Source organism: Pseudophryne corroboree, chromosome 10 (assembly GCF_028390025.1).
Source record: "Pseudophryne corroboree isolate aPseCor3 chromosome 10, aPseCor3.hap2, whole genome shotgun sequence".
In the NCBI taxonomy this organism is placed as follows: domain Eukaryota; kingdom Metazoa; phylum Chordata; class Amphibia; order Anura; family Myobatrachidae; genus Pseudophryne; species Pseudophryne corroboree.
In genome coordinates, this window is record NC_086453.1 from 244,568,976 (window position 1) to 244,596,872 (window position 27,897).

Sequence of the window (27,897 nt, forward strand, 5' to 3'; positions counted from 1 at the left end):
CTGAGTTGACCTTTTTTTCTCTGTATTTGTGACCTGTTTATTTTCTTATCTGTTTTCTTTCTTTCTCTCTCTTTCTTTTTCCTTCCTCTCTTTCCCATGATTTATCCCACCTCCTTCCTCTGTCCCTGAATTCTCCCCTGTCTGTTTTTTTGTGTCACTTCAACCACCCCCGGACATCCATTCTTCTACATGCACCAAATATTCTCGCCAACAACCACTTTCCCTGGACTCATTGCATCAGCAGCCAATACCGGGAGCTGTACTGTGTCATCCACCTCCGCAGCTTCACTTGCCTTATTTGTGACTGTACTTTTCTCTTAGGCTGATTTTTGTTTTGCTCCTGTAGATGTTTCTCTGTCCTAGAGAGAAGCGATCATCCAAGCAATCCATACCATGTGTCTGATTTTTGTTTTATTTTTAAGTTTCAACAATTTGGGAATAAGCTCATTTCTAACACATATCTTCCAGCAAAAGAGGCAGATGCTCCTTTTGGTTAATGGGTGGCCACTGCAGGTGGAGTTATTAATGGAGGATGTTGGATTATATAAAAATGATGACTAGGGATGGAGCCAGTGTAAATGGGGTTGCAGTGAAAGTGGTTAGGAAATGATGGAGGTGACACTGTCTTCTAAAAATCTAAATATTTTGTTTTGAGATACCCACTTTAGCACACTGTCACACTGGAAGCAAATCACAGTGTGTGTCCCATCACCTACCCACATTGGAAGCAGTAGTGTTTTATGCCATGAACCAATAATTAGGAGAATGCAATCTATGAATTCAATAGGAACTACTGACATTACTGAAGAATAATAACCTTCACACCCCATACATCAGTGATCTGTTCCCTTATGAACTTATTAGGTGGAATAATGCTTCAGGCCAGAAAATGGTTGCGTCCATTGTGTGTGCAAATGGTCAGTGCACTTTCATTATTATTATTTACTTCTCATATAAATCTGGTGATGTTTGTGGTCTTATCAGTTCATCTCTTTTGTACAGTATAATGTGAAATACAGAACACTGCAATTACATTTTCCTTCTGCATAATAATTGTTAATATAATCAATGTAAGCTGAAAAACTTTTGGTGTAATGAAAACATTATACTGTTGTTTTATGTTTTTGTTTTGTTTTTATTAGTGAATCAGGTCCGTTGAGCTCATCTATGACCTTTATTGCAGTGGTGTGCTTAAAATTCTTCAATGAGATGTTGGCAAACAGGTTTCTGAAGATGTATATTTATTTTAATTGCAGTAGAACAGGTATTCCACCACATGATATTGTCCCGAGAAGAATTTTTAGTAATTCTACTGAGGGAATAATAGCGATCCATTTAATGTGAATCACTTGACGGATATGTGATGGCTCTCTTAAAAGAGAGAAATAGTGTATCTTGCTGATACTACATACAGTATACCTCTCATAAACAGAATTAATGAGATATTAATTTGCTAACACCAATCAAATAGCTTTGGATTGCTGGTTGTCAATGTATTCTTTTGAGGATAACTAAACAGCAATTTTAAAGAGGTTGGCATCCCTCAGGGGGACATTTAGCAAAGCTTAGAGAGAGATAAAGTACCAATATATCAGCTTCTAACTGTCATTTTACATATTGTGTTTGAAAAACTGAGCGTTAGAAGCTGATTGGTTGGTACTCCACTACTTTAATCTCCCTCCAAGCTATGATAACTCTACGTTCTCCTTTCCACTCTCCAACAATCAGACTCTAGTATCATTTTATATAATGTACTATACCTATGGTAGCTAGACTCTGATTGGTGCAACACCTCCACTTGTCCTCTTTAGAAGGTTTGATAAATCTCTCTCCCATAAAGAAATTGACACCCCTTTTATGTTTCATACTTATTTCTCAAAATTAGCACCTTGATTACTATAGTCCTTTTAATTACGTCAAAGTGTGCAATTTAATCCAACACATACATTATTGAGCTCTGTGCTGTTAAAGTGCCAACTACTGTGTTTATAATATGATTATGATTTATTGAGACAATTTTGTACAGATAATAGGATTAAATAATAATAATAATAATAATAATAATAATAATAATAATATAACTAAAAATAAGAGAACTTGTTAAACCTCTATATATTAACTTGATGGTATGACGTTAGTACAGTACTTTAAGTGTCTTATAATCATGCTGTGTGTTAGCTTCTAAATTCATATTAAATGTTATTAGAATAATTACTTTGGTCTAACATTGTCTACAAAATACTCAATCAAAAATGTTATTCAGAGAAAGAATGTATAGCTTTTATGTTTACAGTGCACTCCTCACCAAACTGTGGCCATTTTCTTTCCTGAACTAATTATCCTCAATCAGCTGTAAGATAGATGTGCCATTCCTGGAGTTGGCATATGTGCAAACTAAAAACATACCTCCCCCTCTTCCCGGGCAGCGATAACCATTGCCGTGTATAACAACTTCAGTGCAAGTACCACCATACCACCGCCTGTTTTCCTATTATGATCACTGTCTCACACGATGGCGATAGCACGGGACCCTAAATGGAAAAAAAAAATCGGAATTAGTAAAATAAAGCATTTTTCTTTGCTAAATATATTAAAAACATTAAATAATTTATTTTTCTACATTTTAACAATGTTTATTATTGTTTGTTAACACACTTAAAATCCAGGCTCCCAGTGCATTGCGCTCATATGCGATTAGGGTACTAGGCTGGTTGTCAAAGCTGTACGTTCAGCCAGTATTGAATTGATGATGAGTTATCACTCAGCTGCCCAGTGAAATTTGTCTTGGTAAATTGTACTCCATAGCTTTTTAAGCAGTTAGAGATTATGCACATGTAATCGTGTAGATCCTGCATTTGTTATGATCACAGCCTTCAGATGTCTTCAGATGTCTTTCTGCAACATGACAAGGGTAAAAAAAATGCAGAGGAGATTTAGACAGATTTAATAATGGGCAATTCGTAAAGTATAAAAATGTCTGGAGGCAAATAGGCTTACGTATATGTCGACCCCTGCGGGAATTTTGTTAGACATTGTTAACAGTAAAACCCATTTAATCCTTTTTTTTTTCAAATTACACTTCCTACCTACTGTACCTGCAATAGTTAAATATACTTTGCTGAGCTGGGCAAGAATCCTCTTTCTAGCTGATGTGACGGTGACAATTTGCTCTTCTGGTTTTTTGCATTAACAAAGTTTAAAAAAAAGTTTAATTACTTCTTGAAAAATAATCGTATTTAAGTTTATCTAGATACAAAAATAAAAATATATTGAAAGATAATAAGTTAGTAAAAACAAATATGGGTCATTTTCCTGATTAGTTTGCACAATTGTATAATTAGCTTTGTGTTTGGAAGCTTAGAAGGTAGGTGTACGGTATTTTGGCTGCTTTTTATTCAGATGAAAGTAGCGCATCCGAATTCATACTTTGTATGCACTTACACTAATTGTCAGCCAGCAAAACAATGCAGTACCTGTCTTTTTGTTTCCAAGAGTTATTGTTTAAGTTAAGTTTTTAATTGTAGTTTTTCTATATGGAGCCTGTCTTTGTCCCCAATTATGTCCCTATTTATGTAAAATGTATAGAATAATATGCAGTGCCATGCTAACTTCAGATGCTTGGAAAATTGTCTCATTTTTCTGAAATCATGGTTGTTGTCAGTGATATTTTTATTTCGAAACACCGAAACTTCAAATGTGGTCATGGCACAAGTATTGAATCCCCACACTTTAATATTTTGTAGGGTCTCCTTTTGCAGCAATAGCAGTTTTAAGTCTTTTAAGTTAGCATGTGTACCAGCTTGCGCACCATACATGAGAGACCTAGGCCATTTCTTTATAGCAGATTTGCACTAGGATATTCCGGTTAGTTGGGTGACATGTGCACACCCAATGTACTAACACTGTCCATACCTCAAAAGACAATAGTTGGTGGCAGCACTATGATGTTGGACTATTTTTTTATCAGCAAAGACTCAGCCTCTTTAATGTAATAAAAGGAAGGAATGATGGATGTTGAAAAACACAAATATTGCCGGAGAATTTACCTCAATTTGCTTAAAAACAAAAACAAATACTGGGTGAATGATCAACATTGTTGTGGCTCAGAAATAAAAAGATTGTTGTACAGCACAATGGCCCAGTCAAAGTCCTGATTTAAATCCTGTCTGGTTGAGAATCTGTAGCACTGTTTGAAAATTTGTCAAATAAACCTGAACATCCTAGAGGAAATTTGTCATAAAAAATGGGCAAAAATCATTTATGAACAGTGTGCACAGCTGGAAACATACCTCACAACTTTTAGTAAATATAGATAGGGACTTTTGTACGCATTATGGGAAATGCTGTACCAGATTGCCACACCCCTGTTTTTGGAAGCCCCAGTCCTTCTATCCAGTGAATACAGTAGATGTTATCTATTCACCACTTACCTTGCTTAGCAGAGCAACAAGTGAGAGGGAGCCTCCCGACCTCCACCCCACCTTGGACACTGCAGCCCACAGGAAGAATGGCGGGACAGTGCCTGAAAATTGGGACTGGCCCAATAAAATTGGGATGGTTGTGAGGTATTTACCAAAAAACTTTTAGCTATTGTTGCTTAAAAAGGTCGCTCTACAAAATATTAAAGTTTGGGGGCTAAATACACATAACATAAAACATAACATAAAACTCATGTTTAATGAGAAAAAATAATTTGAGTTTGAGTGTTCTGAAATAATATCACAGAGAACAACATTTCAGTGTATGTTTTGTTATTCAGTAAAATGAGAGGATTGTTCAAGCCACTGAATACATCTGCAAGGCATATCCAAGGTATATCCAAAATACTCTTCTCGGGAGCATATTAAACCACCCAGAGAGAGAACACTCTGGAGCCACAAGCATTAGGTCAGGGTGATGTTGGGAATCTGGTGGCACGGCTCCTTATTTTCCCAAAGTCAACATGTCCAGTACAGCTGATATGAAGGCTGGATAACTCACACAATACTGTGTTAGCACAATAACACCAAACAACGTACAGATATATGTTTAGCGCACTGTAGAATATGAATGTAAGGTTGCTGGGAGATTATGGGGGAGACACAGTATATCAAACCTTCTAAAGATGACGTGAAGAAGTTGCCCATAGCAACTAATCAGCTTGTAGCTATCATTTAATGAATGTGCTAGATAAATGATAGCTAGAAACTGATTATTTGCTATGGCCAACTTCTCCATTTGTCCACCTTAGATGGTTTGAGACATCTCACCCCATTGTGGCTTATCAATTACTGCTGAAATGAAATGTCCACGATTAAACACCAGAATGCAATTGTAAAGTTAAGTAAACTTTTACACAAAACGTCTCTTTAATTGCCTTTATTATATATGCACTTTGTATGCTAGAACACATTTTAATTGCCACAGCTTTGAAAGTTCTGCATCAATTCTGTAAATACCAATTGCACATATTGCCTCCCAACGTCACCACTTTCTCTGCTCCCCCTCTATATATTGGTTAATCCAGTCTCCTGCGTACCAAGAGCACTTGCTTGTGAGTGATATTTTGTAAGAGGAATGGATGAAGCATGTATGTATTAACACTGATAGAAGCCAAAAGCCATATAATTGTCTCTATTGTACAGATAATTTCAATGGTGGAGAATTTCCTATTAATAAATTCTAGAAAAAAACAACAGAAGCAGTGTGGTGTGTCTTTATGGGTCATTTTAGATGGTGGGTATGTTGAATATAATGGTTCTACAATAAAAACACTACAATAGTAGGCTCAACAATAGAATTCAATGCTGCTCATTAAAATGTTATACTGCACTCTAGAATGGGATACTATAAGAGATTGTTTAGTGACTGTTTGTCCTCTTGCCAGGTATGAGTCTGCGGCTGCAGAAATTCCCAGTGCTTGGAAACTTTATAGCTTCTATAATGTTTTACAGCTAAAATACGTTTACAACTTTCTCTTATTCCAGCAGCCAGTTCTGGTAGTGAATAACTGCAATCCAGTAAATGTAGAGGTACATGATTCAGGGGTTGTCGAGAGGTCAGCAACACTTTTAACAGGGGAAGCAAAGTTTGTAGGTCTTGTTATATTGTATGCAGGAAAGGAAGATAGAAGTAAGTAATCCCCAATTAATATTTCTATCTGTTCCCTTTATCATCTATTTACCGCTTTAAATCACTCAATCATTCCTTGGACATAGCTAATACAGGTTTAGTATCCCATATCCAAATATTCCGAAATACGGAATATTCCGAAATACGGACTTTTTTGAGTGAGAGTGAGATAGTGAAACCTTTGTTTTTTTAATGGCTCAATGTACACAAACTTTGTTTAATACACAAAGTTATTAAAAATATTGTATTAAATGGCCTTTCATACTGTGTGTATAAGGTGTATATGAAACATAAATGAATTGTGTGAATGTAGACACACTTTGTTTAATGCACGAAGTTATAAAAAATATTGGCTAAAATGACCTTCAGGCTGTGTGTATAAGGTGTATATGAAACATAAATGCATTCTGTAATTAGATTTAGGTCCCATCACCATGATATCCCATTATGGTATGCAATTATTCCAAAATACGGAAAAATCCCATATCCAAAATACCTCTGGTCCCAAGCATGTTGGATAAGGGATACTCAACCTGTAGATGTTAATTATAATGCTGGAGAGAAAACCTGAATGTAGTTGGTGGATAGTAGTTCACCCTGCTGCACAATCATCACTTTTCCTGTAGTAAATTGATCATCTGCTAAGAACCTGAAGCCAGAACACATTCTGCAGAAAGAAGACTTGCCTGGCTGTTTTACTCTAGAATGACCCATTTCATCATGATGGACAATAACCAAGTTAGGGGTCAGTTCAGTTAGATGTGAATTGTGTTCTGGAACGGAACTCCACATTGCACTGACATCACTGATGCCCACAAAAATCCACAATCTGCCAAGGGTACTGTATATGGCAAATATATGTGCATTGTGCCTTGCAATACCATGGACTCCTTAGTATCAGAAGTTCTTCATACACAGCAAGCTAAGATACATATTCTCCAGCGTCTGTTTATTTTTTATAGTAAGTTATGTTTGAATGTAATATACTGGACTTAATCTTCAGGAGTATTTAAATCCCAATAGGGATCATTGATAAAGAATGGTGCAATTAAAATACATTCACAGATCTTCGCGCTGAGATGCAGTGTATTTGGCACAAGCACACCCCTGTGGAGCTCTTACATGTGGGATAAATTTGCACACTATGTCAATTTGTTCGTTTAAGATACCCTGACTTATTAAAAGCCTATCTAAGCAATGCCAATCTGTGTTCCATTTAACCATCCCCAATTATGCCACCAGGGCATTACTGCAGAAATTGTTTGCTTAATTGGTTTCATACTGAACAACTTGGGCATGTGAGGTGCCATGTTTATTAAAGTGTCAGTTATGAATGTAGCAATGAAAGATCATATGATTCATCTCTGCCATATACCTAAATGAAGACCCTTTATAATACTTCCCTGTATAAGGCAGACTCCCCTGCTTCCAGCTTACACTGTGAATAGAAGGTGTGCAGGTACACAGCTGGACAGCTATTAAAACTGACCTTGTTTGACTGTGAAAAAAAAAATCACGTTTTTAGTTCATTTAGAAATGAGACTTTTACATCCAGCATATTCATTTTCTGCTAGCTCATCACGTAGCGTACAGGAACGTAGATATACACCTGCTGGTGAGCGCCACAGTCCACCCAGCTGCTGCCAACAGTAAACTCAATTACATTCTGGAAATGTCTGTGAGCCTTATGTGATGTCCTTGGTAAATAAGCTTCCTGCGTACTTCATATTGTAGTATAACTAAAGCAATATAAGAATATACAATTATTTCACACAACTAAACATCACAGTGCAACTGTGTGTATCTGATTGTTGCACAAACTTCTGTGCATATGGTGAGCCAGAGGTGAACCTATTATGGGTGCAGCGGGTGGCTCCTCTATAAGTCCCAGACATCAGGGTGAGGATGACCCCCTGCTGTTTTAGGCAACTGCACTGTTTGCACTGACAGCATTCCATTAGGTAGGTATTTGATATGCCGGCTGTCGGCATCCCGGCGCTCAGCATACTGATGCCGGGATCCCGACATCCGGCATACCGACAACTATTCTCCCTCTTGGGGTGTCCACGACACCCCTGGAGGGAGACCGTGCCCACATGGTGGCGAGCACAGTGAGCTCACAAGGGGCTCTTTTGCTCTCGCCTCGCTGCCGGCATGCCAGTGGTCGGGATTCCAGTGCCGGGATCCTGACAGCTGGCATAACGTAGTACACTCTTCCATTAAGAATGGCACACGTGCAGTTAGTGGATACGCTCTCTGTTACAAATTACTTGCTGGAGTTCAGGGTCAAACTGGCCCACAGGCTTCCCAAGTAGCCACCCACTCTTTTGCCTGAGGGCCCACCCACTCCTCTGCCTGAGGGCCCACCCACTCCTCTAGGGATCAGGTTCCAACCTGTGTACTTGAATTATACATATGTTACTTTATGCTGCATAGAGCTGTGGTGTATTTTCTGGTACATTGACATGCATGCACTAGAACTATTTACAATATATATTAATTAAAAGGCCAAGATCATGCACTCTCTAATGACTCTCTAATAGCTACCTAAGCCTCTGTGGAGGATGACCACATCCCCTCTGAAGGCTGGCCACACCACTAAGTATGGTCTCCGGTGGGCCCTCATGCCCCAGTCTGATGCTGCTGGAGTTTATCTACATTTTGCTATGGAGCCAGATGACACACTATTCTCACTGTTCCAAGGTGATTACATTTTCCATTCCCCACACCGCACACACTGCATCCATAGAATATACTTACCCCTCTGGAGTCCAGCGATGGAGGCCCTGCTGTGCGGGCACAAATCACTTGGAAAATGGCTGCCGAGGCTATTTCCTAGTGATTTGTGCATGCGCACTGTAGGTGTCCCTGGGAACAAGGCACGGGCGCCATGTTCCCGGAGACCTGCGCATGCGCAGTAGACTACTACTGCCAGAAAGGAGGGGGCCTGCGACAGAGGCTGCACGCGGGTCCCCTCCTCTCTTAAAACGTACCAGACAAGGGTGTAGCTACCATAGGTGCAGGGAGTGCAGCTGCTATGGGGCCCAGAGCTTAATGGGGCCCATGTTAACTGTCAAAGTTACCTATGTTATATACATTTTTCACCATTGGGTGATACAAAGGGGGACTTACAACTTTTGCCTTAGGACCTACAATATATCTAGTTATGCCCCTGGACCTGCTCATTGTAATGTGGTATAAAATGAACTGGAGGGCATTATAATGTTACATAATATGAACTGCAGCACTGTAATGTGGCACAGTATGAAGTGGAGGCTCTGTAATGTGACATAATATGAACTAGAAGAACTGTGAATAGCAGTACTGTGTTGCATAATGAGTACTTGTGGCCCTACAATGTAAAATAATATGAACTGAGACACTACTACGATTCAGAATATGAAATAGGTCATTATTATGGGGCATAAAAGTTAACAATTACTGTAAAGAGGTGTCTCTCTAGAAATATTGGGTCAGGGGCCCCTTCAAAATGTTGCTATGGGGCCCATGAAGTTCTGGATACACCCCTGGTCTCTGACAGACAAGTTTGCATATGAATCCATGGCGCTACATATTGATTGCTAGAAACAAAGCACAGTACTCATACAATTTGTTTATGACGGCATTACGCTCATAAACAGTGATTCTTACATTCACAGCAGCTATGGGTATATCATGGATAAAATGCACACATAAGAAGTGTTACAAAAGAAATACTGGTGTACAAATGTATTGCATTGAGCCAATGTCATTTTTTCAATAATAATAATATCTGTATCATACCCTTGATTCCTTTCTTATGTACCAGGGGACTGATACTGAGTTGAACTTATACCAGATTTGCACTACACATGTTCACAAATAAGGACAGGTGCACACAATGAGGCACGTGCACCTGTTAGGAGGTAGTTCTTCCTGCAGCCGCTAGAAGACAGACACAATTACACCCTTGGTTACACCGGTTACGTATACTGCCGATCCGGAGTCGGACACATCTCCGAATCTCTGCATTTGGGCGAAAATGCCCTGCTTTTGAGCAATTTTCATTTTAGAGTTATTTGTTGATATTACACAACTCTACATGAGCCCCCAAGATGTTCCAAATATCTGCTCATGTGAAAGAAAGCCCAATGCCTCTTTCTTAGTAAAGTAGCAATGAAGGGATATCCAGGGTAGTAGTGCTCTCAAAACAGTGGTACTTCACAGCTTTGCACACTAGGCATAGAAAGATAATTATTATCATTATTGCAATATGTTAAGTCTTCATGTAAAACGTACTTCCCAGTTCTGAAATCTTGATATCAGGGTCATGGCTTTGGCATGCTGGGGGTGTGATGATACTAGTGGGTGGGTCAACGCCCACGAGGACATGCTTAGAAAAACCACAATGGTACTGTATACTATACCTCCCTCAAATGGGGACTGCCCTACAGAAATTTGGACTGTTGGGACGTATACTAACATATTTACTTGAGATGCTAGAAATGCTAACCATATATTACATGAATTATAGGTCTTTTATAAAATACTAGTACCACTGTTTGCTTCAGAATTAGCCTTTACTTTAGTAAATACAGATGGAGCAGGCTTTGCTGTACCTCACAGCCCTGTCATCTAGGGTTAACTGAAGAATTCTGAATAATGAAGTCTGGCAAACAGTTGGAGCATTCCCTATTACAGCACTTACCTCAGTTTTCTCATCAATTACAGTAGATTGTTCAGATTTTCATTATATATATATATATATATCTATCAACAAAGAGTCTCTCCATTCCTCTATACTGTAAACCCACCCTCACAGGAGCACTTTGGTAGAAATGAGCAATACATTGTACTCCTACCACTTTAGCATTGTGGTGGGTCATTTTGTACAATGCAGCCTGCTTTATCTGCATTATGTTATCTGTTGCACAGTTTGTGATAAAAATAACATATGCTTCATATAAAAAAAGAATTAATATGGTGAATATGCCCTTGGTTGGAGAGCTCTAACTACAGTCTCCTTTTCTTTTTCCAAAGCCGCCACAAGTACCAGCTCAGGTCTGGGCACAGGAGCCATTGTGGGTATTCTCGTCATTGTCTTTGTTCTTCTGTTGTTGGCTGTGGACGTGACGTGCTACTTCCTGAACAAGTGCGGACTGCTCATGTGCATTGCAGTCAATTTCTGTGGAAAAGCCGGCCCTGGAGCTAAAGGCAAAGACATGGAAGAAGGAAAGGCAGCATTTTCGTACGTAGCATGTTTGCAGTCTTTTATTAAATATATTTGTGCAATAGTTTACTTCTTAGACTATTTCTAAAATCAATGTATACAGTTGTTTTGAAACTCTGATTTCCACATATTCATTCAGTAACTTCTATTACAATAAAAAAAATATGTACACTGTCTTGTGTAAGCTATAAGAACACGTACATCTGGAAAATCCAGGAGCACCTCGCATACTGTAAGTGCCTACACTTAGTTCTGTGGGGCAGATGTATAAACCTGGAGAAGACATAAGGAAGTGATAAACCAGTGATATGTGCAAAGTGATAAAGGCACCAGCCAATCAGATCCTAACTGTTAATTTACATATTGGAGCTGATTGTCTGGTGCCTTTATCACCTTGCACATATCACTGGTTTATCACTTCCTTATGCCTTCTCCAGGTTAATACATCTGCCCCAGTTTATGCTGTCAAATGGGGAAAATTACAGATATCATTGTTATTCATGACACATTGCAGAAAGATGTGTAGTAGCCTTTTAAGTATCCCATAAAAATCTATAACTTACAGAGGATGCTGGAGAACTCAACAATTCCAGCCACATCAGTTCCATCTTATTCATAATCATCAATTCACTGATATGTATTAACTATGCTAACATAGTGCACAGTATCAGTTATACCAAGTAGTATCCTTGTTTAACTTAGATGCTTTTAAAGAGTCATCTTCATCCAGTTATCATCACAATTTGCAATCTAAAGACAGTATAAGCAGTGTTTTGTTTTCCACTGAAAAATGGTACCGGTAGTCAGAAATAAGGTATTTATACCTAAAGTTACAAGGTGATAGAACATTTATAGTAGCTTCTATGGAGTGGCCAAGTCTCCAGGCTCTTATTTATTTCAATACTAAAAGGATTTAATTGATTAATTCCTGCTATGGTGCCTACTGTTACGTACCTTTAGAAAAAGAGCATTACAGTAAGCATAACAGATTAGATTGTAGGATAAATTCTTGTACACTTACAGATGTAGCCATGCTCAATTTACTGCGATGCAGCATGCTGCATTACGGCAGCCTGCGTGGCGTGCCAGGCTGTGACTATTCGCAGCCAACGGTCACTCCATTAATTCCACTTGCTGCATCGCAGCAAAGAGGAGCATGGCTACATCTGTATACTTCTTCTGAAACGTTGAAAGACTGAATGTTAAATACGGGATGCAGTCACTTTACCTCCAATCATAATCCCGACGGACTATATACTGACACCCATTGACCGATGGTCGAAATCCCGACAAGGTCTAAATACCGACACGGACTAAATACCGACATGTAAAATACCGACAAGGTCTAAATACCGACATGTAAAATGCCGACAGGTCGAAATACCGACACAAGTTTTTCATGATTTTTTTCATTAAAACCGACTTGTTCATACTTTACCGTCCCAGTGGACCTGGAGGGGGAATATAATAGTGTGCCGAGCGCAGCGAGGCACCGTGCCCGAAGCATGGCGAGCGCAGCGAGCCATGCGAGGGGACGCGGTACACTTTATATGGTGTCCATGTTGATTTATGTCGACATACACACAAAAAAACATCAAAAAATGCATGTCGGTATTTCGACCTGTCGGCATTTTACATGTCGGTATTTAGACCTTGTCGGTATTTTACATGTCGGTATTTAGTCCGTGTCGGTATTTAAACCTTGTCGGGATTTCGACCATCGGTCAATGGGTGTCGGTATATAGACCGTCGGGATTATGATTGGCGGGATTTCATACCGATCCCTTAAATACTTTTAAGATTAGTTAGGACTATGTAATTTAAAAAACTGCAATAGTGACAACCTTAGAACCTCATACAGTATGCGGATGAATTTGCAAACAAATACGGTTCTTCCACAGGAAAGATGAGTCTAAAGAGCCCATTGTTGAGGTACGAACAGAAGAAGAGAGAACACCAAACCATGATGGAAGCAACCAGACAGAACCCAATGAGACCACTCCACTAACAGAACCTGAGTATGTAGCTTAATTTACATTGTCAGTCTCAGCGACTGTAGAAAAGGGATAATGACCTCAGTTTACCACTGTTGGTAAAGACTTCATGACTTTTGCAGATTTTCAGACTTATAGTAGTTGAAAATTATCTCAGTGTAAGTAAACAGTTATCACCAAATGACAATTTGCTTTCACTAATGTATTACGGGACCCATACATCTGCGACTAATTGCCACAATTCTTCATTCTGCCAATGGCTGGCTCAAGGGATCTGAGAAATCCAACACGTTGGATTTACACTACTGCCGTTTCCAACCAAAAAAATGTACAGGATCGGTGAGTTAGGGAATCTTAACAAAATTAATTTTCCCGATTCCGAGATGAATCGGTGATCAGATAGCCCCGTTTGGTTTATGGCAGAACGGGGAATAGATGTATGGCAGGCATTAGTGTATTGTTCCCAGACTATTAGTTTCTGTGCACTAGGTGTCGCCATGGAAATCAGTGTACAGTAGTTTTCATTAAACCTTGTTTAACCTGATACATTTGTGCCTGGAAAATGAAATTATATGAACAGAAGCTTATATACAGTAAGAGATTAAATGAACTGATCTAGAATATATAATAATTTTATTAGCAACATGGAGCAAATAGCACAGTTGTTTTGAGGCTCACATAAACCAGCCAATACTCATATGTTAACATCAGGAACTCTAATCTCATTGGGGTGTTAATATAATCTATAAAACAATCTTTTACTGTGAGTAGAGTGCAATGTAATATTATATTAAGCCAAATGGTAATGTGCAGAATACACACTTACCTGTTAATTTAGAGAAGATCTTTCAGTAGCATTTTTCATCTTATTTAACTTATTTTGGACAAACTATTTTCACTTTGAGATAATCTCTAGTTGAAATGAATTTACGAGGTGTATAAAAGATAAGAGGTTTGAAAGAGCCAAAGTAATACAGCTATACTAACCTACAATTAATTGCTTTCATCTTTTTTTCTGGCTTGCCTCTCTCCAGTATGGCTATTAACAATCATTTACCTGTCTCAATATAATACTCAGTCCAGTGTTTCTAAACCTCTGTGTGAATAGCTGTGCGTTTGTGTTTTGCTTTCTTGTGTTTCTGTCACTCGTTTTCTTCATTGTCTACTTTCTCTCTACTCCTGTGCTCGCAGGCATCCAGCTGACACCACAGCTACTGTTGAGGATATGCTGCCTTCTGTCACCACCGTCACTACTAATTCTGATACTATCACTGAAACCTTTGCCACAGCACAAAATAGTCCCACAAGTGAGACCACCACTCTCACATCTAGCACTGCCCCACCACCCACATCTGCTCCTGACTCAAACTCAGTCCAGTCCAGTCAAGCAACTCCCTCCAAAACAGAGGCAACTTCAGCCTCATCACCTCCTGCCACTGCTTCTCCAAAGGTCGCCCCTCTGGTAGATCTCAGTGATACCCCATCCACTAACAATCCAGCTAATGCTGTAACCATCCAAGGGGGTGTTATGAATCCCAGTGCTGCAAGCACTGTTGCTGAGGCTCCCAAAGCAATTGTCAAGCCTCCAGCTACTGTTCCACCAAGTACCACTAGTCCCCCAGCTACTCCTGAACAGGTGAAGCAGGGAGCATCAGGTACCAAAAGCCCAGAAAAAGAAGCAGTACAGCCCAGCACAGTGAAAAGTCCAACGGAGGCTACCAAGAGTGAGGCAGCTTCCCTAAGCAACACAAAACCCTCCCAGGGTGAGGACTTTCAAATTGATGGGGGGACCTTCAAGACTCCAGAAATTGACCTTGCAAAGGATGTTTTTGCAGCTCTTGGAACTTCTGCTTCTACCGCTGTGGCTAGTGGGAAAGCTCCTGAGCTGGCTTCTTCCACTGCAGACACCTCTGTACCGCCTGCTTCATCAAAGACCGAGTATGGCCTCTCTTAATCCTCTGTGTTGGTTATGTCTTGTGTTGTCCTTTCTTGGTGCTGTGTAGTGTTCTAATTTGTGGTCGTCTTTTCTAACATCACTGCCTATGCTTACCTAATGCATCAAATTATGTCTTAGGAGATCACTGGTATTTCTGATGATGTTTCAATTTGTTTTGTATGGATGATTAAAACATAGATTAGACTACTAACAAAGAGATCAAGGGGAAATCACTTCCAAAGCATGGTTTTGCCACCAGTCATCAGAGCCGCAATGTGCAAATTATGTGAAAGAATAAGGATTTCACTTTGCCCAAATGTGACTTACTTTCCAGTCCAAATTGTTTCCTATTGCCAACAAAGGTCTGTTTAATAAATATCGTGACCTACTGATAGATGTCTGTAGCTGTACATAATAGGTGGAATGCAACCATAGTATGTACACAATTCAAGGCATAGGGAGGGAGATTCTCCATGAAAAAAACATTTTCTTCAATGATATTGCTTATGTAAGTTATGCATATATTCTGCTCCTTTAAGTGCAATGCACACTCTTTTGATTTAGAAATTAAAATTTTAAGGTCATTTCAAATAAATATTTGAAAACACATTCTAGGTTTCTCTTAGTTAATTTGTTGATAGCTTTTTATGCATTTACCTTGTATAGTGCCATACAATATTTTACCACCAGAGTTTAGAACAATTTTTTTTTCACAAACTCATGCTCCACATGCCTTGAATACGTATGCTTACTAAACTTGGTGGCATTCTACCTATTAGTTAGGGCTGCTAATGTCTCTGAAGAGGGAAATTTTATGTATGGCCTTGTTGTATATGTAAAATATTGTATACGCCGAAAAGAATTTAAAGGTTTGCCATTTATTTAGTATTTGGCATTTACATTTGCTACAAGGCTTGTACAATATATTGTTATTTTGTAGTAGGCATTTCAGACACACAGAGGGCGCACATGATAATAAAGGGGCACCTGCCAACAAATAGAATTAATCCAGAAGTCAATACAATTTGTGATTTTATACACTATTCATACCGCAACATTTCAGGCAAATCCACTCTGCTTTAAATCAAGGAATACAGAAATCTCAATTAAAGGTACTGTAACATTGCCTGGGATGTAATGGGAGCTGATAATGTCACCGGTAAACTATTGCACCACATCGGACATTACAATTCTGCATCTATTTCCCAGAAGTTAGCCAATGTAATAGTGTGCGTCTATTTTCTATCCAGGGTGTCACAGTATTTAGACTAGAAAATGTACGATATTTTCGGACCAACTGGAATGTGTCTTTTACTATTGGAGGACCACAGTGTCAGAAAAAGTTACCCATTGTCCACCAAAAGTCCCATGATTAAAGCAACACACATTCTAAATAAACCCCAGTCCTCCAGGAAGTACAAGCAGCTTATGCTGATTTAAATGATATGCGGCATGGCTATATTCAGTGCGTAATTGCTAATTTTCAGCATACCTAATTATGTTACACTGTTTGACTGGAATACACTGTAGCAAAACAATTTGTATGCAGATACAGTTGCTATTACACACAGAATATAGGCATCATGCATATTAATTTAAACAGCAGGAGTTGCCTGTGCGTCCCATTTGCAGTATTTTGCTTCTAAAATGAAACTATTTGAATAGGACGCACAGACAACTCCTGCTACAGTATTTACAATGATAGGCAGCATGCTTAAATTCTGTGTATATTAGCAACTGTATCTGCATACAATATGTTATGCTACAGTGTATTCCACCCAAAAAACTGTAACATAATTAGGTATGCTGAGACAGTCGCAACTACACACTGAATATAGTCATGCCGCATATCATTTAAATCAGCATAAGCTGCTTGTCCTAACTCATCCATTTGTGTATCAGAACAGCAAAAATGACATGTACACTACACAGTACTTTTAGAGATCAAAGTTTTTTTGGGCTTGTTTGTGTCAAAATGTATAGAAAATAGTTTTTTTTAATTGCAAAAGTGCTTGAAAGTTGTATACGTTTCATGGGCAAAACACCTGGATCAGACTTTTTATCGGACGCTCTACTTTCGAGCTGAAAGCGTCCAAAAAATCCGGTTTGTGGCCCTAATAGATTAGCCAACTTTTGCTAAATGCCCGTTGTTCGTGGCTATAGCTGCAAACATCGGATATTTTGCCATTATCGGATCTCATTACACCCTGTCCTTCATGTAAACGAAAGTGGATGTTTAGTAGCTGAAAATTATATAGCTAATTTACAATAATATGCCCACATCCTATTAGGCAGAACGATTGCTATATAATAACATTTTGTATATACTATATAATACAATAAACAGTAGTGCATGCTTTGGTAAACTGGCTATGCAAAACATTTCAGGGCTATGTACAAATATTGGACACCAGATACTTCTGCTTATGTCACATATTGATAGAATTACTTTGTTGCTTAATAAAGCATGATAGTTACTGCACAGTATGTCCAAATGTAGCCTAAGTTATAAAAAAGGAATAAAGTTGGATGTATCACACCATCTAAAGAGAAAAAGTGAGAAGTTGCCCATAGCAACCAATGAGCTTTTAACTGATTTATCTAGTGCATTCTATAAAATGGTCAAATCTGATTGGCTGCTATGGGCACCTTCTACACGTTTTCTCTTTAGAAGGGTTTATACATCTCCACCAATGTACCTAAGGCTATACCATAGCTCTGTCTCTGAAAACATTTGCTAAGCTGCATTACAAGGTGTAATGAGAATATGTTGGCTCAATATAAGACAGTCTTTTTAAAAAAAACTCTATTTATTAGTGCAAATTTAAACTAGTCTGAATGTACTGTATACCCTTACCTCTGTGGATTTTAACACCAGTCTAATCACCTTAAGGGGAATGCACTTTGTTCATAAGACTTGTGGGGGGGGGGGGAGAGGTAAATTACCAGCCAATCAGCCCCTGTCATTTTCAAACATGGCCTGTAACACGGCAGTTACATGCTGATTGTGGGTGCTTTATCTTTCTCCAAGGCTTAGTACATCTCCCCCTATATGTTTCCTGGCGGTAATGGGGAGCCCGATGATAACTGCTTCTCCTGTGCTGCAGGTCCCTCTCCCCCTTTGCTCCCTTCATTAGGCCAAATAAGAGCATAAAATTAAATGATGCAAGTGTTATAATAAGAATGAGTTACTATACATTACTTTTTGAGGTAATTGTAAAATAAAAAACTAGGCCAACCATGTGAACCGCAGTTTTCTCAGACTGTAAAAACCAGTATATATTTTACTTGCTTTTCTGTGCCATATAACAGATAACTATTATAGTATCCTATTCCTACTTGTCCTCCTAATTTCCTGTCATTGTGGATTTAATTTACTAAAAAGTATATTTTGGAGGGAGAAAGTGTCCGGGGAAAACTGGGCCACACAGGAGCCCTGGATAGGAGAGTACCCTTATTTAACACAATAAATGTAATGACTGTATATCTGTAGTGACACAAGAAGCATTGAGCTACCTCTATTGTCTTTTCCCTCTCTGTCATCCTCACTCTTCCATTTTCTTGTCTGTTTCCAGGAAGGCCTCTGTAGAAGAGAACGCTAAGCCAGAGGAGTCAGACAGCAAGAGCACCCCAGCAGAAGTGAAAACAGTTCCTAATGAAGCCACTCAAACAAATGCGAATGAGAGTAAAGCATGATTTCTCCTCGGGGGTGGGGGTGTGTTACATAGGAAGGGGAAAGTGGATACTAAAAATTATGTCTGAAGAGCCTCATGCTAGCCATTTACAAAGTGAGGTACATACACACAAACACTTCATCATTCCTCTCAAATCTTGGCCTTCTTGTTATTATTATTATTATTTTGTTGAGTTTTTTTTTTTTTTTTCATTTAAGAAAGCTTGTTATGTTTTGTGAGATTGTAGAATGGGTTCATCTCTCACATACATTCTCTTTATGAACAAAGCCAAGTGGGAAAATGCTAATATTAGATGTCCCATGCAATGTCCAGAAAAACTAACACTCCCAATTATTTATCGTGTGGGAAGGGAGAAGTTTAGACAGTCAAAGTCATTGCATTAAGTTGTGTAAGGGTCTCCATAAGCCTAGGTGGTCCAAGGTCTAGAAACCCTGCAGGGTCTAGATGTCCAATAAATATTATACTATGCGGAATATCTTGGTATGCGTTGCCCTGAACGTTTGCCCATTTAAGTTGTAGAACCCTATTTTACTTGCATGGCTGGCAGTGAAGTGTTGGTTGTCACATTCTATCACTCTATAGGAAAATAAAATTGGGGAAAAGATAAAGAGGACTGTATGTGTCTTAAAAGTATTTCACCCTCTTTATAAGCTGGATACATATTTACGGTATATTGTTGAAAAGCTATCTTGATGGCCTTATTGCGTGTTGCTGATTCCCTGTATCATTATTTTAAAAGATGACATGAGTACATCCCCATTTTGTTCTGTTTTTGTTTCAAATTGCGACTACATAAGCTTCAGCTAATAAAAGCACCAATGCCATATTCTAGAAATATAGGCAACAGTTAAGAAGATCTAATCTGCAGCTTAGGCACCTGCAGACAAAGCGTGCTTAATGCCACCATCCTGTGGGGACATTGTACTAAGAGACAAATTGCACAAGATTATTTATGAAATGAAGATTAACTGGATAGTGTCAACATGACTGGTGTACCCCAAGGCAGGTACTTACTTTGGCTGTATGTCAACCCAGCCAAAGGGGTAAAAAGGTTGTACTCATTAGAATACTTTCGGATATATTAGTAAATAATGTGTCCTAACAAATTTATAATGATGAGCAATCAGGACTTACAAAGAAGTGTACAGTACAGAAAGTGAGCAATTTGTGAATCAGCAGCCATAGAAACCAACCAGTTTAAGGCAGATTGCTTCTGTATATTATCTCATCACTTGAGGAAACATCCATAAGCTGGCATGACCCTACCTAACTCTGCTCTTCACACATTGTAACGTCTGAATGGAGCGATGTCATATGTTTGAGTTGAAATGTGTCATTGTATCAGTGCATCTCAGTAACTAGATATCTCACATGCAAAGTGTTTGTATAACTGCTTTAGCACCAAGTGTTGCTACTTTAGATATGTCTGTTCCTGAAATGTGCTTTCTCCATGTAGACATACATTTTGTATTGTTTAAATGTTTATTTTGCATAATAATAAGGAATATAGTGGCACCATGGGTGATTCTATACCAGTATTTAATTTCCCATCCTCCATACTTAATGTGTTAGGATTATTATTTTCTGTGGTTAGAGATAGAAAAAAAAACCCCAGTTCACTTTAAAGCATAAAGTCTACACAAAATATACACAGCCATTTAGTGGGCTAAATCACTCATGAGAATGCAGCGTATGAATTAATGACATTGCTGAGGCATGAGGTACAGTAAACTAGTGCCTCCCTACCTCAGTGGTGTCAGAAATTCCTTGTTAAGATTGTATTCAGCATAGAAAACTGCAATTGACCACTTTAAAAGGACATTAATTCATGGTATGGGAATCATGCCTTGAGTACATGTCAACTAGTTTTTTCTTCTTGATGGAAAAGGGTGATACAGGGGATAATTCAGGTTGGATGCAGTGTGTGATCCAACCGGAATTTTTGCTGAAAAGATGCGGGGGCACAGAAAAAGCGATCGCCTCTGCCTGCGGTCATGGGGCAGGAGGGGCGGCAATGCTCCATTTCCAGGGAGAAGACATAGTGTTGCGGGGGCGGGGAGGCGCAAACGGTGGACGGAGCCTGATGAATGGGGGAGTGTCATGGTTGTGATCGCAGCGGCTGCATGACATCAGGAAACTGGCGGCGAGTCTCTTGCGGCCACAGCTAAGCTGCGCCACAGGAGGCTCCCACAGTTTCTGCTAACAAGCAGAAATTGGGAACACTCCGCAATTTCTGCTTGTTCAACTGGGGGTGGCTCCGGTCAGCATGCTGGGTGGCCTTGCCCAGCGATGGGCGGCCCCCAGCATGTGATCCAAAGGATAGCAAATTCAGCTGATTAGCAGAATCCTTACTGAATTATCCCCACAACCTGCATTTGTCCTGACTATTGTATGGATGTCTCTCGATCAGTTTAGAGCCACTATATCCCTCTGATTTACTACTAATGTGACACAAAATGCTAAGTTGATTTAAATAAGTGCAATCAGTGGAAATGTATTTAAAGAGCTCTGTAAATTTTAACAAATGTTAAGTTTCATTTCATACCTTTTTCTTAAGAATTGCTGTGTCAACCCTAATTTCTGCTTCAAGAGAATAATCCTTTCATAGGAAAATAGACCATAAAACTCTCCACTAAACAAAAAAAATGTAATATTAAAATTCTTTGAAATATTACGTGTGCAGCATATGAGATTATAATAAGAACACAATGTTTTCATTACATTGATATTGAGACAGTGTTTTTGTTAATGCAGTGTCCTATGGTGATTTTAACCCTTTGAATTCAATATTTGTTAAAGTGGACATTTCATTCTATCACAGTGGAGTCAACCATTTTGTGTGCTGAACCATAAAAATGCAGCCTGGCAATTGACAAGGAACTAGACATTGCACAGGGCTACTCATTGATGTCGCTACTACATTTTAAAGTCTTTAGCTGCATTGTCATGAATAATGCTTCACCTCAGAAAATGGCTGCTTTCCTTGTGTAAGCAACTAAAGATGCTCAAATCTGTTTCTAAGTGGGTTTAGAAATAGTTTGTTGAACTAAAGTTCTTCAAATTGTGGTACATTTTCAAAGTTACACTAAACATTTTAAGCTAAAATTGGCCAAGATTAACATGTACCACTCTGTTCGAACATGATTGAGCTTGTTTATTACTCCTTATTCAAATGATGAATTTTTTTTTTGTTAAAGACAACATTTTATAGTTTAGTTCAAAATATTTTGTTTTGAAAGAAGTTGCAATTTCAATGAACCACAAATTGAGCTTTTCCGATAATTAAGATTGTGGCAGTCAAATTCAATAAAACCTCTTGGATTCATTCAAGCATCTTTATAAACAGCAGCATAAGGGAACCTAACTATTTTATTAGAACATCTTAGAGAAATAGCGTAAGACAAATAATTCAGAAAATATTTTACACATGGGTTCCAGTGATATGAAAACATAATTTTACAAATAGTTTTACTTTCTAATATCCTTAATAGTAACAATGTCTTGAGCAACTATGTACAGTTTGTGTATATCCTCAGCCATTTTATTCGGATTTCACAAGGTTCTACAAGTGTCACAAGAAAATTTATATTTTCTTCATGCAACATTTATTAAACTTATACAATATATTAATCACCTTCCTTTCCACTTAAGAAGTGCACAGCTGTGCAGCCATTTTGTGGGATGAGCTAACAAGGGGTATACGAGTGATGCTGCTGCCCAGGGTGCAGGGCCCCACGGTACCTGCAGTTGGCTTACATGGTGCCTGGAAAGATACTCTGCAGCCATCAGAGCTACCTGTAGCATCAAATAACACTGCTGGCATACACCCTCAGAGCCAACTAGAGTGTCCATAAGACGCTCCAGGAAGTGCTATTTGTCCTGTTGCCATGTTACAGCACTGCTTCAGAGTTACAATGAATTAGTGAATCACTGTGAACTGATGCACTCATGCTTTAATTATGTTACTGGTTCTTAGGCTGCATTCTCATAAAAATTGGTTCAGCACATCAAAATGGCTGCTGCCACTGTTTATGGTTGATGACTCCATTTTACTATGATACTAGATGGTTATTAAGTGGCACATTGCATTTTATCTGTAAGAGTTTCCTTGTTGAAACCCAGCTATTTTCCGTGAATGTGGATCACACTCTCACACTTTCTCTTCATCTCAGTACTATACAAAATAATTTTTGTATATTTTATTTTCCCCTATGTAGGATGCCAAATGCATTTCTTTACTTTTACTTTATATTTCAATCTACAGTATTGACATGTAAATTTTGCTAGGTTATCTTTTATATTTTTTTCTTAATGTTTACAGACAATATATTGTTCTCATTTAATTTTTTTTTTTTGCTTGGACATTTTATTTTCAAGAGGTTTTTTTTTAGTAGACCTGAATAATATAAATATATATATAATACATTATTAGCATGCATACTTTGCAATGAGATGTTTTGAGGGGAAAATGGATCCTGACTGGTTTTGTTTTATAAGTGAAAAAGTCTTATTATTACACAGTTAAACAAACAACACAGTCATCTAGAAGAATACTGCTTTAAGTCCAGATTGTTTTGCATTGTTACCTTAAAATATTTTTGACCAGGGACTCTCAACATGTGAGACATGTGTGCACGCAGGGGTACTTAATAAAGGTAAAGGGGAGCAATCACCTGTAAAACTAAAATACAAAAAAAATGTCATGGTACTGGTAAGAGAACTAAAAGGGGAGGTTTAGGGGGGGGGTTGTTTTTTGGGCACTTGTAAGTAATAGCCATCTGACAGGAATTATTCAATTGTTTCGTCCGATGTTCGCAAGTACCCGATCCTTATGGGTGTGACATGTGTGATAATGGGCACACAGTTACTCACACCCTCTGGCACAAACAATTGAATACTGCATGTCACTTAAGACGGGAGATCTGGTATGAAAAACCAATTGAAGTTCCCGCTTAAAACGATATGTCTAAGGGTACTTGTTAAATATACACCATTGTAAGGGAGTGCACATTACAAAACTGTTGGGAAACTGCACTTAGACAAAGGATTGCAACATTCAGTATTGTGTCATACACTACCTTAGCTTTCTTTGGTGGCAAAGAAAAGCAGGTCAACAGGATGCAATAATGTCACCTACATTTCTCAGCAAGCCCATGGAATACATCTAAATATTGGAATTGGTTTATTAAGACTAGGCTATTCACTGTGTACATTTAACATCTCTTGCAACTAATGTAGTGCACAAAAGGTCCACTGTGGCTGTTTCAATGTACAGTACAATGCTACGACTTCATAATCTTTCCTTATCATGATTATCCTCAAGACAATATAGTCTGTAGCCTAACTGAGTATCCTAGTTAATATTAGGTGCCTGCAATGAATCACCAGAAAAGCATTCTGAAGTAATATTAACTACATCATAGCTTGTGAAGTTTAGGATTCTTTTCCACACAAAATCCTCTATATTGAATATTTACAGTATGTTAACCTCTTATTGATGCTGACTGCTTTAACAAATGTTACCCAGCATTGACTCTCAAACAGCTGTACAGAAATACAGCAATTGTACCGTAAACACCCTCAAGTGTTTTGGTTTCGAATTCGGTTTTAAGTTTGGTTAAAAATCGATAGTCATTGATAAAAACAGCTAAAAGTATGGATCCAAAACCCAAAATTTGGATTTAAAATCTGAATTTCAAACCACAAGAAGATCCAAACTGGTACTCTGTTTGGATCGGATCTCCATGGGAGATCCAGACTGGATTTTGGTTCCGTTTAAATCTACAAAATGTATAGATTCAGATTTCTGGACAACCGAACCGCACTTCTCTACCATAAACCCAGAAGTTGAAGGAAATCTTAAATATTATGTATGTTTTCTACACTTGGTCTGAGTGAAGATTTTATTTTGTTCTATAAGATGTGAGAAAATCTTTGCATGGACACCTTTGTGTATGAGAGATGTGCGTGGAAATACACGAAGGCCTTAAACTGTTATAACAGTGACGCGCGCCTCCCTATTTGTTCTCGATAATGCAGTAATCATTGCAAAATAACTTATGCATTGGCCATAATGACTAAATGCCAAAATCCTTTGATTTAATGCCAGCTCCCAACTATAGTCCTATAAACTTGAAATGTGAATTATTTCCGTTTTTCTAGTTTTTGTTACTTTTGCCAGGATATAAAGACCATTTCAAACACACCTCCCTTTTCATACTATAAAACTATTTGGGTATGTTTGATTGATACTATGTACTTTTACTTTGTTTCATTCTATCTTTGGTAAGGGAATAAAATAAGATTAAAAATCAACAATTTGTATTAAAATAATAAAAAAACCAGTAAAAACCCTTTCCCCATTTTGCTGTCAGCTTGTGCACAGTAAACGCGTGAATATTAGTGTGAAATGTGTTTTTTGTCATAGTATCAGAAATAAAAAAAATAAAAAACATCAAAAACATATAGCTCTGGTGATGGAACAATAGTGGGAATTACAATCTAGAAGATTTTTACAATCACAAATCCTGGCGAATCCTTCATACGGTTCCTCAGATTATGTCATGATGACAAAGTTCTGCTACAGTGTGTTTCCATGCCTTTAACAGTGAATGAACATTTGGTTAAAATGAGATAGTAATTGTCTTTATTTTTAATTATTATGTTTTTTTTGTTTTTTTTAATGATTGCATCTGGACAGTGAACATCGCTCAGTAAATTCAAACTGTGAAAAAAAAAATGGTCTTGTCACATTGCTAAGTGTTTATTACTGTTTGTTTTTCTCCCTTTTGCGTTTTTCGCTAATGCTACTTAGGGATGGAAATGGAGGGATTTGCGTAACATTTAGGGCGGTATTCAAATGATGTATCACGCCCAATCTCCTTTCTAAAGTGATCCCCGTTATCGCGCATATCGCGTCCATACTAATTAGGTTTAGCTGCGTAAAGGGTTGGGCGCCCTCGCTACCCCGGGGGTAGTGAGCTGAAATGATTACACAACGCCCATCAGCAGAAACAGAACAGGTGTGGAAGGGGGTGAAAAGAATTGAATACCGCCCTTAGTGAAATGCATTGGTATGTAATGATTTTAAAGGCATTTTGACTTAACAGAAGCTAGTGCTTTAGATATACCTGGCTTAATAGCTTCCTTTGTTCCTGGAAAGTCATAGTTTTAACCATATATTTAAAGTTGTGCTATCACCTACACACAATAGGAGCAGTACCTTTGTTGCATGACTAGTTAGCCTGTCAATTCACTGGGAACTACAGTAGTGACAACATACGAAGTTCCTCATACCTCGGTGTTATCCCTTATTCCTAACATGATAAACTGTAATCTCCTAAATAGCACATACAGTACATTGGCTGCTTCCATTAGATGAATGTGATTGGACCACTTCCTTTCCAATCATTTCAACTACCTATTTCTGATTTGGAACATGGGACTCCCAAGCTATCCTTGAAATTATGATTTTCAGTATGGGATTTGCATTTGACAACAGCTAGTTATCCACATGATTCTCATGTGTATGTCTTGCAATGCTTGCTGTGATTTGTAGTTCAGCAGCATCTGCAGAGTAAGATATAGTTTACTCCTGACCTAAAGGAAGTAAATTAGTAAAACAGATTGTTATCTCATAAGGCTGGACTAATTTTCTATAAACTATATCGGCCAATGATTATGTATACAAGTTCAGAAAATAACTCAAACAACATTTCAAAAATAAGCAATGAGACAGTCTTAGTACTATAATTGGCTTTTTGACATTTTCTTAATATAGGGACCAGGTTATGTCTCGTAAGATATATCTACACGCATGTCATGTATTGATACATGTATATAATTCTAATGTTTGGGCACTATGGAGGAGATGTTTCAAACCTTGGAGAGAGATAAAGTGTTACCAATCAGCTGCTGTCATGTTACAGGCTGTGTTTGAAAAATGACAGGAGCTCATTGGATGGTACTTTATTTATCTTAAAGGTTTGATACATCTCCCCCTGTATATCTTTGAAACTAAAGAGGAAAGTAAGCTCACATGTGGTTAGTCAAGTGTTATTTTGTTTTTATGTCACACAAAGCTTAATTTTGAGAGTTAAGTTGAAATTATTTGTAATACAGTATGACACTTAGACTAGGCCCAAGTTTTGCAAAGGGCCTACTTGTTGCAGTTCAAATGCCTCCATTGACATCCCTACCCAACATTCCCTACTTCTTGGGGCCTTCTCTTGTTACAAAACTTTTTACCAAGGGAATCATTGACTACCAACTTTATTCCCATTCTCACTGCTGTAAATACTGAATACTAACGGAGAACTTTGCATTCTGTCAAAATACTTGTGTTCAATAAAAGTTACAAAAAATTGACATGGTCTTGTGGTAATTGTGTGATTTGTGAAATTTTTTTTCTACATGATGTAAAATTAAACCTGCACAAGTTGTGGCTGAATAATTCTGTCAGGGAAATGGTCTGTGTTCTGTCACTTTGTATAAAAAATCAGAGAGAGACAAAGTAACAGCCAATCAGCTTCTGTCATTTTACAGGCTGTATTTGAATAATAACAACTAGCAGGTGATTGGTTGGTAGTTTATCTTTCTCCACAGTTTGATATATCTCCCCCTGAGAATGTTCGTGAAAAATAGAAAGTGAAGGACTGTTATGTGTTTTTGTTTTTTTTACCAATACAGAAAGTAAAGTCACTTAACTCAATAATCTTATCATTTTTGATACACTATATTATTTTCTCTTTAAAGAAACATAGACCTTTTTAAGATAACTGGAGTTGGAAAGCATTGGCATATCTACAGTATAATGGGTGCAGTGTGTGCAGTGCATATGGCCCTTCAGTCCAGGGAGGCCCACACCGCACACCCTGCACTCATATAATTATTCTTACTTCTCTGCCATCTCTGCAGTCCTGTGTTGGCTGGAGCTGCAGAGCAGCAGAAATC

General features: G+C 38.2%; 1 protein-coding gene across 9 annotated transcripts in view; it reads left to right on the forward strand.

Moving 5' to 3' along the window:
• The window catches only part of NCAM1 (neural cell adhesion molecule 1), a 513,442-nt gene extending 486,130 nt beyond the window's left edge, over window positions 1–27,312 (forward strand). For 4 of the 9 annotated variants that reach the window (XM_063943169.1, XM_063943170.1, XM_063943171.1 and 1 more), the window contains 4 exons: window positions 11,131–11,338; window positions 13,222–13,338; window positions 14,506–15,252; window positions 18,826–27,312. In XM_063943169.1, coding sequence (XP_063799239.1) covers window positions 11,131–11,338; window positions 13,222–13,338; window positions 14,506–15,252; window positions 18,826–18,946 — 1,193 coding nt within the window. In that variant the 3' untranslated portion in view covers window positions 18,947–27,312. Of the gene's footprint in view, window positions 1–241; window positions 5,691–11,130; window positions 11,339–13,221; window positions 13,339–14,505; window positions 15,253–18,825 lie in introns of those variants that run through there. The other 5 variants (XM_063943177.1, XM_063943173.1, XM_063943174.1 and 2 more) reach the window with 3 other exon arrangements.
• Window positions 27,313–27,897: the final 585 nt, after the last annotated feature.